Source organism: Ailuropoda melanoleuca, chromosome 2 (genome assembly GCF_002007445.2).
Source record: "Ailuropoda melanoleuca isolate Jingjing chromosome 2, ASM200744v2, whole genome shotgun sequence".
NCBI lineage: Eukaryota > Metazoa > Chordata > Mammalia > Carnivora > Ursidae > Ailuropoda > Ailuropoda melanoleuca.
Genome location: NC_048219.1, coordinates 22,415,806 through 22,428,077, shown reverse-complemented (window position 1 = coordinate 22,428,077; position 12,272 = coordinate 22,415,806). Strand labels below are relative to the sequence as shown.

The window sequence follows — 12,272 nt, the reverse complement described above, 5'->3', positions numbered from 1 at the left end:
GACAGTGCTGTGGTGACTACAGAGCCCATCTCCATGCTGTGCAGGGAGTTCAGAGGTAATGGCCACCCACCTGTCATGTGTGTCACTAAGGCTAGCCTCATCCAGGGTAAACAGCTCCTTCAGCTCGCCCAGAGAGAAGTGCCGCTCCACATCCGGCTCCTCATCCACCACGCAGCTGCTCAGTGCCTTCTTGTGGCTCTGGCGCTGGAAGATCTTCTCCTCAATGGTTCCTGCCTGGGGTGGGGAGTCCAAGGGATGCATGGCTGAGTCATCCCCAAACACGGGGGGCAGGAAAACCCAGGGGTTGAAACCATAGCCATCCAAGAGAAGGGGAAATAAAACTGAAAGTCCTACAGCCACACACCTGCTCAGCTGAGCCCGTTTTCCCAGTCTATCTCTTGGGAACATGACTTGTACATGTCTGCTCACCCAGGATATTTTCGGTACAAATGGAGGGTTTCATGGCCTGGCTAAACTCCTTCAGAGTGAGCTGAGGTTTGCAGAAGCTTCACCAGAGCTCCACACCAAGCCAGGTCTCTCTCACTCAATATCATTAGGGTATCCCAGGCCAGGCCCTATGCATGAGGATACAAAGGAGAATCAAATATGATCCCTATTCTTGAGCTCACAGTCTAGTGGGAAAGACATAAACTAATCGGTACAATAATAAAAACCTGTGTAGGATACCCAAGGGCCCATAAGAAGGATGGTAGAAGGGAGTGTTGGAAAGCTTGAAAGATTATCCTTGAGTTGAACCTTAAAAAAAAAAAAAAGTATATGGCTTACAAGGAAAGAGAGAAGGGAAAGCTCCTAGGTCCCACATAGGAACAAAGGAATAAGCCTTGCCTACCAGAGGACTGAGAACTTGAGTCAGTCTAGAGGATGGTGGGAATGTAGTAAGAGCTGGGACTGAGAAAGTCAGCAGAGGTCATACTGGAGAAATATGGATGCCAGGCTGAAAGAGCTTGGCCTTGTCCTGCAAGTGATGAAAAGCAAAATCAGAATTTTTGTCAAGTTCATACAGGAAGCAGTATGTGAAGAACAGGTTAAGACCAAAGGTAAAGAATTAGGAACCTCCTGCAATATCCAAGTGAGAGAGGACTGTGACCTTAGCATGGGACGGAGAGGAAGGTTAAAGAAATTTCCAGAAGGTAAAAACCAATAGTAATTTTTGTTAGGAGACAGAGAATGGTCCATTAGGATGATACCCAGGTTTGGGTTGGTTGGATAATGGAGCCATTAAATGACAGAATTCAGAAAGGAAATGTATTTAGTCACCATGCATCCAAAGTGTTCATAAGACATGCAAGTGGAAATGTACAATTGGTGATGGAAATACGGGTCTAGAAATCAGGTTAAGAGATCCAGGCTAAAAATTTAGAGATTTGTCAATATAATGAGTGTATGTAGTCACAGAGGTAGGAAAACCAGAGTGCAATTTCCAAAAAGAACAGAATTTTAAAGATTAGTGGTCAACAGTGTCAGATATAGAGAAAAAAATAAAGAGTTTCTTGTTTTGGCAATTAGGAAGCCAACAGTATATTCAAAAGTAGGTTCAGTGGCATAAATGGTCTGATGAGTGAGTAGAAGATGAAGTGAAGTGAATTTGTAGGCCTTGGAAAAATGTGACTGTGAACAAATGGAAAGTAACCCAAAGTAGCAGCTACAATTGGACAGAGGCTTAAGAAACTTCTAAGGTGAGAGAGCTACTTCAGCATGTTTATAGACCCAGGGAAATAAAGGAGAACTTAATCAACTAAGAAAGGAAAGGACAGCAAAGAGTCTTGGGCAAAGCTAGAATGATGAGCCTCAAAAAAGAAGGAAATGATCTTCCTCTGAGAAGGGAAGGGAAGAGCCAGGTGTAGAGATTTAGGAAAGAGAGGCTAGAGAATTCAAGTCTGACATCCTGCGTTTTCTCTGTGAAGCAGAAGACAAGGTCTCTGCAAAAAGAATGAGAGACAGGGTTAGGTAACAGGCTTGAGGGAAGTGGTGAAGGCCTGAAGTGGCTGTTGAAAGAAACAAGGTATGGCCCAGCCCAAAATGGAATATGTGAATTTGTGCTAGTGCTCATCTATACCTGCAAATTTTATCTGGTGCAGAACCTGAGAATAGTTGTAATGATCCAAGTGGAGAAGGTTTTATGGAAAGAGTGGCCGAAAGGATGAATAAGAATCAGGCCAAAGAGAAAGAGAAGTCAAGCCAGAAAGCAGGGAGGTGGGATACTAGGGACATTAGTTTGAAGCAGATGTAGGAGGTATGAGAAAGCTGGAAGGACAGGAAGTTAGAAGACAGATATGAAAATTTGGAACTATGTATAGTTTTGGTACTATTAAAGTTCTGGAGTGTGGCCTTGGAAGTAATTAAATGAGGGGAAGTTGAAGAGCTCATTTAAAAAGATGAGGTCAAGGAAACACGAAGGCCAGAGTGCTAGAGAACTGCATGGTCCTTGAAGTCAAGATGATTTGGAGAAAAAATGAAGATTGGGCTGGTATCCAAAGTCATCAGTGAATTAGGAAAGTAGCATAGGATAGAGGACTGTAACAAGAAAGAAAAGAGAGTAGTCAAGTCAGATAACATGAGCTTTAAGAGAACTATAGAGCGGATGGTCTGAATGAAGACTGAGAACTTGGAGAATGCAAATACCTCTTCTTAGCCCCAGGGGACACATGGCGTGCGAGATGATTACAAGGCAAGTGGCACAGGAGAAATCAGGTATGAGGGAAAGCAGGTGTCCTGTGAAAGGAAGGCGACCACAGGAGAGTTTGTTAACCACTGAACCGGTATCCAGATGGCACAGTAAGGTTTTAAAGGAATGGGGTGGAGAGAGGAAGAAAGAACAGAAGAATAAAGGGCTCTGGCCAAGCCCATAGCCTGGCCGCTGCTAGAGGCAGAAGACCAAAGAGAGGTACTGAGAAACAACCCAAGATGGTCCTGAAGGTCCTGTTCCATGACCCGCCCCTACTGTGACCACTGTCACCGTCCTTACAGACAGCAGGCGATAGATATAGCAGGTCTTCTTCTGACCATCACGCCACACCCGGGCCATGGCTTGTTCATCATTGGCCGGGTTCCAGTCAGGGTCAAACATGACCAGTCGGTTAGCCCCAATGAGATTGAGGCCACAGCCTCCAGCTTTGCTGCTGAGCATGAAGACAAAGTCAGGGCTCTGGAAAGAGGAAGCAGGAGAAAAAGAACCTCTTGCAGCCTGAACTGGAATCCTATTCAGCCCAGCAGACTGTTCTCTCTCACACATCTGTACTCTCATGCTCTAAGGACCACCAATTTGTCTGCCTACCAATTTCCCAGCCCAGCTATCACCAACCAGCCTAACCCCACCACACCCACCAGAAAAGGGGGAAGAAAAAAAAAAATCAGAGACCCTAAAACAGAGCACCCTTATAGCTTCTCTATCACCCCTTGATTCTGACGTTACTGCATTGGCTGTGTGGGAACAGGGGCTGTACATTTACCAGTGGATTGTTAAAGCGCTCCACAACCTTGGCTCGCTTCTTAATGGACATTGTGCCATCCAAGCGGACATACAAGTACCTGAAGGGGAATCCAAAGATCAAAACCCAAGAAGGAAGCAGAGCCCCAGAGCCCCGCTACCGAAGGAACTGAACTAACCATGCTTGAGGCTATTCATGTACAGCCTGAGGCCCTAAACTCCCAAAGGGACAGGCAGGGAGCTAGAGCCCAGGACTCTGTCCTCTGGGAGTACCTGAAGGACCAAGGGCTATTCTGCTTAGGGATGGAGCTGGGACCATCACAGCAATAAGAGAAGACATTTTCTGGGAAGCCCCTCCTATACCCACATTTTGGCCCGGATCCACCAGTCAGAACAACTACTCTTTCTAGCGGGACGGTCGGGGAGACGCTGCTTTGGCGAACTGGTTAGGCTATTCCCTACCTTCGGGCCCGGCAGAGCTTCTCGAAGAGGTCCAATGTCTGAGTGTAATTGGACACCAGCACTACTTTGTCACTGCTGCGGCTTCGGGTCACTGCCAGAATGTAATCAAGGACCAGCATCTTACCTGGAGAAATCAAAAACCATTAGCCCCCTGCAGGCCATCCCAATGCCCCAAGAGTCTTACTCCTGATATCACGCCTTGAGACAAGGATACACCTAACACAAAGAGACGATCTCCCAGTCCTCCTCCCAGAGGAGCCCGAAGACTGGCTTTACCTGACAGCTGGGGCTCTAGAGCCTTGGAGCTATAACCAGGGGGGAATATTTCCAAAGCACCTTCAAAGCCATCCTCCTCTTCCACACACTTGTCATAGATTAGAGCTGGATCTGTGGGGGGGGGGGGGGACAACCCACAAACAAAATGCAAAATGCCAGCTACAATGCTTTTGGAAGTTTCCACTTCAGGGCTCATTGGTATCCCCTCTAGAAGCCTACCCAGCAGACCATCCTCAGCACCAGACTTACTTGGCCCCAAATCCCAGTATGCAATCAGCTCCATCTGGGACATCTTGCTCACTAGTGTGTTCTCCCAACAAAAAGGGAACTATACCAGGGAGGGCAAGGTTTGTTCTTTGTCCTCCTGTCCAACATTGTATATGCACATGTGTGCGTGCACATACTCACACACACACAGTCCCATATACCCCAAGCATCAAGCGTGGGCTGGGCAGGGGATAAGCTAAACCTTCCAAAACAAAGGGTCTGGTTTATGGAGTATACAATGTAGGGTTCATAGCTCAGAGAGGGCTAGAATCACATGTGGCCTTTATGAGGACTCTAGACAAGTTTGGAAGGTGCCTGGACCATACAGGAGCCTACCCTTGCTCACTCTTTCAGAGGACCCCAGGACATGGACCCGACTCACGATTACAAAGCTTCTTTAGTAAGGTGATGGAAGAAAGGGAAGACACACTCATCTTGCCCTCACGCAACTCTTCGGCTGGCTTGGCCTGTCTCAGAAACCTCTTGTATAATTCAGTCTGAAGGGGTGTCAGCCTGAAAAAAGGGCAGCTGGGTCAGCGGGAAAGGGGGACCACACTTCTGCCCTAAAGACACCTCAAAGGCTGAGCTTTGTTTTTACACACTCACTCCACACTCCTCAGTTGAGTTCAGTACCTGCAACAAACCACCTGCTCAATCTTCACAGGCAGATATTTAGACAGGATATCAGATGTCCTCCGTATCAGACACCTGGGGAGACAGGATAAAAAGGCAAGAGGCTGGTACAAATGCTATGCTAACTACTGGAATAAAAGCTACCACCCAAAGTATCCAAAAGACTATCTTCTGTAGTATCAAATGACAGAGACCCTCAGCCCTATGGCAAACATATCTTTATGAGGGTCTCAGTCATGGGAACAAAAACCCTTTCAAACAATCTAGCTTACATTGACAACGCTTCCTCTTCAAAAGTTTAGCTGGTCTTCAAGAGAAGGCCAAGACCTCCCATTGAGCCTGGTGCTCAGACAGGGAAAGCAAGCTGCAAACCACTAAGTCCTTAGGGTAGTTTCTGCCTGCACTTGCCCAAATACCACATGGCCCAAGGTTCAGTGAAATTAAGCCCATAGCTCCTGGCAGACCAGGAAGGACAGGGATCAGGCACCTGAGGAGTAGCTCCTAAGAACATAGTGACTCTGCTTCCTACCATCTAAAATTGGGAGGGAGAGGGGGCAGGACTTCAGGATATAAACCAAGTGTATTACCTACAATAGAGCAGTCCCAAATGTACTTGTCCCCTGGATTATGTGGATCCTATGGAAAAGCCCTCTTAGTCTGGGAGCCACACCCATCCTTTAGATCTATTTCTACCTGTCAGAGGCGGCTATGGGGCCTGAGAAGGGAAGCCTGGTGCTTTAGCTCTGAGATCAACTGACAGGAAACTTCTGAGGTCCTAACAATGCTCCAAGGGATATTTGCTCAGGGAGTCAGGCAACATCAGAGAAGAGCTTCCTCAACAGGACACTAAGCAGCCCAAAACCAGACTACAGGGGCCAGACCAGGAAGACAGTAGGGACATGACCTGCAAGACACCTCCATTCATTCAGTGGCTCTGGTCAGGGCACAGACCCCAGTCTCTAGAATCCTAGCCCTTATAGGCCACGGCCCCAAAGGATTGGACTTGGATGGTTTAGGAGGCAATTCTGATGACCTAACTTGGGGGAAAATCCTGAAGAAAGGTGCTGCTGCCTAGCGAGCCCCCACCCTGCCATTACCTATTCACAATGCTGGTGAGCTCCCGCAGCCGCTCCTCTCCTAGCTGTCTGTCCGCCTCACTGGCAGCTGCATCTCGACCCTTCAAAATTGGCAACTCAAAATGCTTCTTGAACTCATGGGCAGTTCCTAAGACAAGAGAGAAGGGAAAATCAAAGCACTAAAGAATGTTAAAAAAAGCGGGGGGGGAGTCTCACTCTTTTCTGTCCTCACTTCTAGTCACTTGCTGTGCCAGCCACAAGCTCCCCTGAGGCCCCTGATAGCCATGCTTCTCAAAATTGAAGAAATCAAAGACTTTCTGCTCATGGCCAGGCGAAAGGTGCTATATCCGTCAAGATCAAGAAACTTAAGAGTAACGTGAAGTTTAGTGTTTGATGCAGCAGGTACCTTTATACCTTGGTCGCCACAGACAAAGAAAAGGCAGAGAAACTAAAGCAATCCCAGCTCCCAGGTTTGGCAGTGAAGGAGTTGAAATGAACCTGGCACACTGATTTGAACTGTATTAAAAATTTTTTAATTAAAAATAATATAAAAAAGGAATGATTAGCCCACTGCCAATAGTGGCAGACTACTTTGTTACAGACCACCTTCCTGTCAAGAACAAAGCTAGACAAATTACAGGCAATCTCTGTTTGAATGGACCAGAAAGCTACCAAAGCAAGTGGGGACTTGAAAGGCCACACAGACAGATTAAAACTCAAATATATAACTAATTACATTAAATATAAGAGGGCCAAATAATCCAATTAAAAAGACAACACAACTGTCAGACTGGATTTTTTTTAAAAGCCCATCTATAGGGGCGCCTGGGTAGCGCAGTCGTTAAGCGTCTGCCTTCAGCTCAGGGCGTGATCCCAGCATTCCGGGATCGAGTCCCACATCGGCTCCTCTGCTGGGAGCCTGCTTCTTCCTCTCCCACTCCCCCTGCTTGTGTTCCCTCTCTCACTGGCTGTCTCTCTCTGTCACATAAATAAAATCTTTAAAAAAAAACAAAAAAGCCCATCTATATACTGCTTACAAGAGATGAAGTAGCACGCATCAGTATAATGAAGTACTGACACATGCTACAATGTGGGCAAAACATTATACTAAGTAAAAGAAGCCAAACACAAAAGAAGCCAAAAATATCACATATTGCACGATTTCATTTATATGAAATGTCCAGAATAGGCAAGTCCATAGAGACAGAAAGCAGATTGGTGATTGTCAGAGTTTGAAGGAAAGGAGAAATAGGGAGTGACTGCTTAATGGGTATAGGGCTTTCTTTTGGCCAGCAAAAAAAAAGTCAGCTATCTCACACAGGAGGATCTCAAATGGCCAAAACATATCAAAAGGTGTTCAAGTTGATTAAACATTAGGCAAATGCTATGAGTTATCATAAAATGCACACCAAAATGACTATAAGTTTTAAAAACTTCCCTTAAGATAAATATTGGTAATGATATAGAGCAGAGGTCAGTAAACTACAGCCATAGGCCAGGCACCTGTTTCTGTAAATAAAGTTTTATTAGAACACAACCATGCCCATTCATTTACATTCAATGGCTGCTTTCATGCGACAGTGGCACAGCTGAGTACTTATAACAAAGACAGTATAGCCTGCAAGTCTAAAACACCACCTAGCCCCTTAAGAAAAAATTTGCTGGGGCGCCTGGGTGGCTCAGTCGTTAAGCGTCTGCCTTCGGCTCAGGGTGTGATCCCAGGATCCTGGGATCGAGCCCCGCATCGGGTCCCTGCTCCGCTGGGAGCCTGCTTCTTCCTCTCCCACTCGTCCTACTTGTGTTCCCTCTCTTGCTGGCTGTCTCTCTCTGTCAAATAAATAAATAAAATCTTAAAAAAAAAAGAAAAAAAGAAAAAATTTGCTGACCTCTGATGTAGAGACACTGGAATTCTCATATACTACTGGCACAACCACTATCTACTAGAGCTGAACACATGCATAACATATGACCCAGCAATTCCACTTGTAGGACAGCGAATGCATATTTACATAAGAGAAGTGCACACTATGCTCAGGTAAAGACATACAAGAATGTTCACAGCATCATTACTCAAAAGAATAAAAAACTGGAAACTCAACTGTCCATCAACAGAAAAGATAAATAAATTCCGGTATATTCATAAAAATGGAACAGCATTGGGGCACGTGGGTGGCTCAGCTGGGTTAAGCATCTAACTCTTGATTTTGGCTGGTGATCTCAGGGTTGTGGGGTGGAGCCCTCTATCAGGCTCGTGCTGGGCATGGAGCCTGAGATTTTCTCTCCCCCTCTCCCTCTGCATTTCTGCTCCCCTCTCTACCTCTCTTTAAAAAAAAAAAAAAAAAGGAACCATATACAAAGAAGAAAACCAACTACCGCCACAAGCAACAACATGGATGAATCTCAAAAATGTAATGTTGAAAAAGAAGAAACCAGATGCCAAGGAATATATATTGTATTATTCCATTTACATAAAGTCTAAAATATGCAAAAACCAATCTTGAGTGTCAGAAGAGTGCTTACTTCAGGGGGAAAAGGAGAAAACAGTGATTAGAAGGGGGTGCTGCTAGGGGCACCTGGGTGGCTCAGTTGGTTGGGCATCTCACTTCTGATTTTGGCTCAGGTCACAATCTCAGGGTCGTGGGATTGAGTCCACTGGGCTCCATGCTCAGTGCAGAGTCTGCTTGGGATTCTCTCTCTCCCTCACCCTCTGCCCCTCCCCGCTCGTGCTTTAAATTTAAAAAAATCTTTAAAAAAAAGGGGGAGTTGCTGCAGAGATGGTGGCAGTAATTGATCTGATAGTGGTTACACAAATGTGTTCACTTTATGACAATCTTGCTGCTTAGCTGGCTCTTGCCTAAAGTTATCTTCCTGAGCACTGGCAAGTTGGGGTGGCACTAACAAACCTTCCCACAGATATTTACGTGCAAGAACTACCCACCTGTGGTTGCCAAAGGCTGCGGGGAATGGGATGGGGGAATGGGACAGGGGGAGTTACTATTTAATGGGTAGAGGTTCAAATCTGCAAGATAAAATAAGTTCTGGAGGTGGTTGCACAACAATGTAAGCATATTTACTGACACTGACTTGTACACTAAAAAGTAATTAAGAAACAAAAATTGCCCAAGACAGTCTGCACTGAGGCTAAAGCTCTCGTAAGGCAGCTAGGATGTAATGAGCAAAAATGCCTAGAGGTAGTGTTTCCGTCCCCAGCTCAGTGACACCACATCGTGCATAGCCCTACTATCTCTGCTGTGGAAAAATGGCTGGCGTGCGCCTTGCTGAGTTGCTCAGTAGAAACAAGTTGCCCAATGGCTAAGCTACTCCCTGACAAAAGAAGTCACCTACAAGAGTGCCTAGTGACCTACATATAACTAGCATTCTGCCCTTTCTCTCTTCAGCTAGAGTTACACTCCCAAGGCCAAAGCAAGGCTCCTCTCCAATGTGGCAGACAAGGCTGGTTTCTTACCCAGAAGGCCTGAATTAACAAAATGTACCAAGCTGAAATATTCAAGGAGATCATTCTGGATGGGGGTCCCGGAGATAAGCACCCGCCGGCTGGTGTTCAAGCTGTCCAGTGCCTGGTAAGTCTGATTCTCAGAGTTCTTAAGTCTGTGTCCCTGCAAGGAAATTAATTCTCACTTAGGCCTGGGCATGATGTGGCATCCCTAATGACCGCAAAGTCTTGTGTAGACAGGAAAAGAGGAATCATAAACATTACAGGTCCTGGGGCCTTGGGAACTGACAGGGTACAGCAAGAGTGAGAATTTACCTGCTTGCTTAGGGAGAAAAGTCAGGCTCAGGAGATAGACCTTCAGTTTCCAGACCATCAGTGCAATATTCATAAAGCAAGGAAGGATTCCCTGGATTCCATTACCTCCCCTCCTTTTCCCTGCCCCAGCCTCCAGAGCCTTAGCAGGCTGCCCATCCTCTTCAGAGACATTCAGCCATGTTCTAGACCCATGTTTTCAGGGAATCCTCCCTCCCCATCAGCCCAACCAACCCAGAACCTACAGAGCCAGAAGCCTGCTGGATTGGTCTACAAACCATGTCTAGGCTGTCAGAGCTAAAGGGACTTAGCCCAGGCTGTGCCTTCCCTCGCCCTGCAGAATCCACAGCTCATACACCTGAAGAGCCTCTCTCTGCCTCCCTCTGCATCTGTTCCCCAATCCCTATTCTCCCTGTCACTCACCCCTCATACACACCACTGTTACTTCTTTTTTAAGGCTTTTTCAAGAAAGTTGTAAAAGATCCTATTGTCTTCCCTCTTTCCCGAAGAACCACCTGGGCAAGATCAGGCCTGTGCCTCTTCTATCCGAAGTCCCCATTTCAGTCTGTACCGGGCAAGGCACTCAAAATGCAACCACCAGGGAAAGAATGAACAAACAAGTCAGCACGCTCCCCCTCTGGTCAGCTTGTATGATGCAATTAGACACAGACCCTCCACTGACCCTCCTGTCTCTAGAATCAAGTCCAAGCTCATTAGTTTAGCACTTCTCAGTAAGGCCCTAGGTAACTTCTCTCCCTAGGTAACACCTCTCCACAGCTTGTCTTAGTTCAAGAAGCCTAAACTCCTCTCCACTCCCAATGCTGGATTTCCTTAGGTCTCTTTGCCCATGCCATTCCTCTGCTCAGAATTCTCTCCCACAGGCAAATTCCTCAAATGTCACCTCCTATGCAAAGCCTTCCGCAATGACCCCAGGCTGTTGGTCTCTCCCACTTTCACGCTCCTGTGGCACCCTGTAACATAAGAGCTGTTTACTGAATCTTTTCAAAGTGCCAGGCACTGTACTAATAAAGAGCACTTCCCTATAGTCTCGTCTGTAATCCAGATAACAATCAGAAAAGTAGGGGGGGGGCGCCTGGGTGGCACAGCGGTTAAGCGTCTGCCTTCGGCTCAGGGCGTGATCCCGGCGTTATGGGCGAGCCCCACATCAGGCTCCTCCGCTATGAGCCTGCTTCTTCCTCTACCACTCTCCCTGCTTGTGTTCCCTCTCACTGGCTGTCTCTATCTCTGTCAAATAAATAAATAAAATNAAAAAAAAAAAAAAAAGAAAAGTAGGGGGGCGGCTGGGTGGCGCAGTTGTTGAGCGTCTGCCTTCGGCTGAGGGTGTGATCCCGGCCTTCTGGGATCAAGCCCCACGTCAGGCTCCTACACTGGGAGTCTGCTTCTTCCTCTCCCACTCCCCCTGCTTGTGTTCCCTCTCTCACTGGCTGTCTCTCTCTCTCTGTCAAATAAATAAATAAAATCTTAAAAAAAAAAAAAATCAGAAAAGTATGAATTGTAATACCTGTTTTAGAGAAAATGAAGTTCAGAGAGGTGAATAATTATCCCAAATCACACTGGTAGAAAGTGGCAGAACTAGGATTTGAACTCAGGTCTGTGTGATTCCAAAGTCTGGGCACTGTACTACCCTGCCACCCACCTACTGCTATATATACTAGAGTACTAAGCATATCCGACTATATTTAATCTCCTCAGCTAGACAGGAACTTCTTAAGGCAGAGACCATGTCAGACTTGCCTTTATATAACTTGGTGCATAGGACAGAGCCCCACAGAGAAGTGCTCAGTAAATGTTTGTTGAAGGAAATGAATGAATAACCACCATTGCTATTAAAGAAGAATTAGACCTAGAATTTTTTTGGGGGGGATTTAAAACCCAAACTCTGGGGTGCCTGGCTGGTTCAGTCAGAAGAGTGTGCTACTCTTGATCTCAGGGTCATGAGTTCGAGCCCCATGCTAAGTGTAGAGACTGCTTAAAAATAAAATCTATTTTTTTTTTTTTAAGTAGGCTCCATACCCAGTGCAGAACCCTTGCGGGGCCCAAACTCAGAACCCTGAGATCAAGACCTGAGCTGAGATCAAGAGTCAGATACTGAACTGACTGAGCCACCCAGGTGTCCCAAAAATAAAATCTTATAAAAAAATAAAAACAGGGGTGCCTGGATGGCTCAGTCGGTTGGGTGTCTGCCTTTGGCTCAGGTCGTGATCCTGGGGTCCTGGGATGGAGTCCTGCATCAGGCTCCCTGCTCAGGGGGAGTCTGCTCCTCCTCCTGCTTGTGCTCTGTCTCTAAATAAATAAATTAATTAAAATCAGAGAGGGAGGGAGG

At 46.3% G+C, this 12,272-nt stretch overlaps 1 protein-coding gene and 1 pseudogene across 5 annotated transcripts in view; one reads left to right on the top strand and one right to left on the bottom strand.

Moving 5' to 3' along the window:
- RAD54L (RAD54 like) overlaps window positions 1-12,272 on the bottom strand; it is a 29,504-nt gene that overhangs the window by 3,450 nt on the left and 13,782 nt on the right. The window contains exons 9-18 of one of the 5 annotated variants that reach the window (XM_034651825.1): window positions 9,629-9,779; window positions 6,184-6,310; window positions 5,087-5,161; window positions 4,836-4,966; window positions 4,187-4,297; window positions 3,911-4,034; window positions 3,471-3,549; window positions 2,987-3,166; window positions 430-575; window positions 99-234 (exon numbers count right to left, since the gene is read on the bottom strand). In XM_034651825.1, coding sequence (XP_034507716.1) covers window positions 471-575; window positions 2,987-3,166; window positions 3,471-3,549; window positions 3,911-4,034; window positions 4,187-4,297; window positions 4,836-4,966; window positions 5,087-5,161; window positions 6,184-6,310; window positions 9,629-9,779 — 1,083 coding nt within the window. In that variant the 3' untranslated portion in view covers window positions 99-234; window positions 430-470. Of the gene's footprint in view, window positions 1-70; window positions 235-364; window positions 576-2,986; window positions 3,167-3,470; window positions 3,550-3,910; window positions 4,035-4,186; window positions 4,298-4,835; window positions 4,967-5,086; window positions 5,162-6,183; window positions 6,311-9,628; window positions 9,780-12,272 lie in introns of those variants that run through there. The other 4 variants (XR_004622967.1, XM_011225309.3, XM_034651817.1 and 1 more) reach the window with 4 other exon arrangements.
- Window positions 6,447-6,658, top strand: LOC109489674 (annotated as a pseudogene).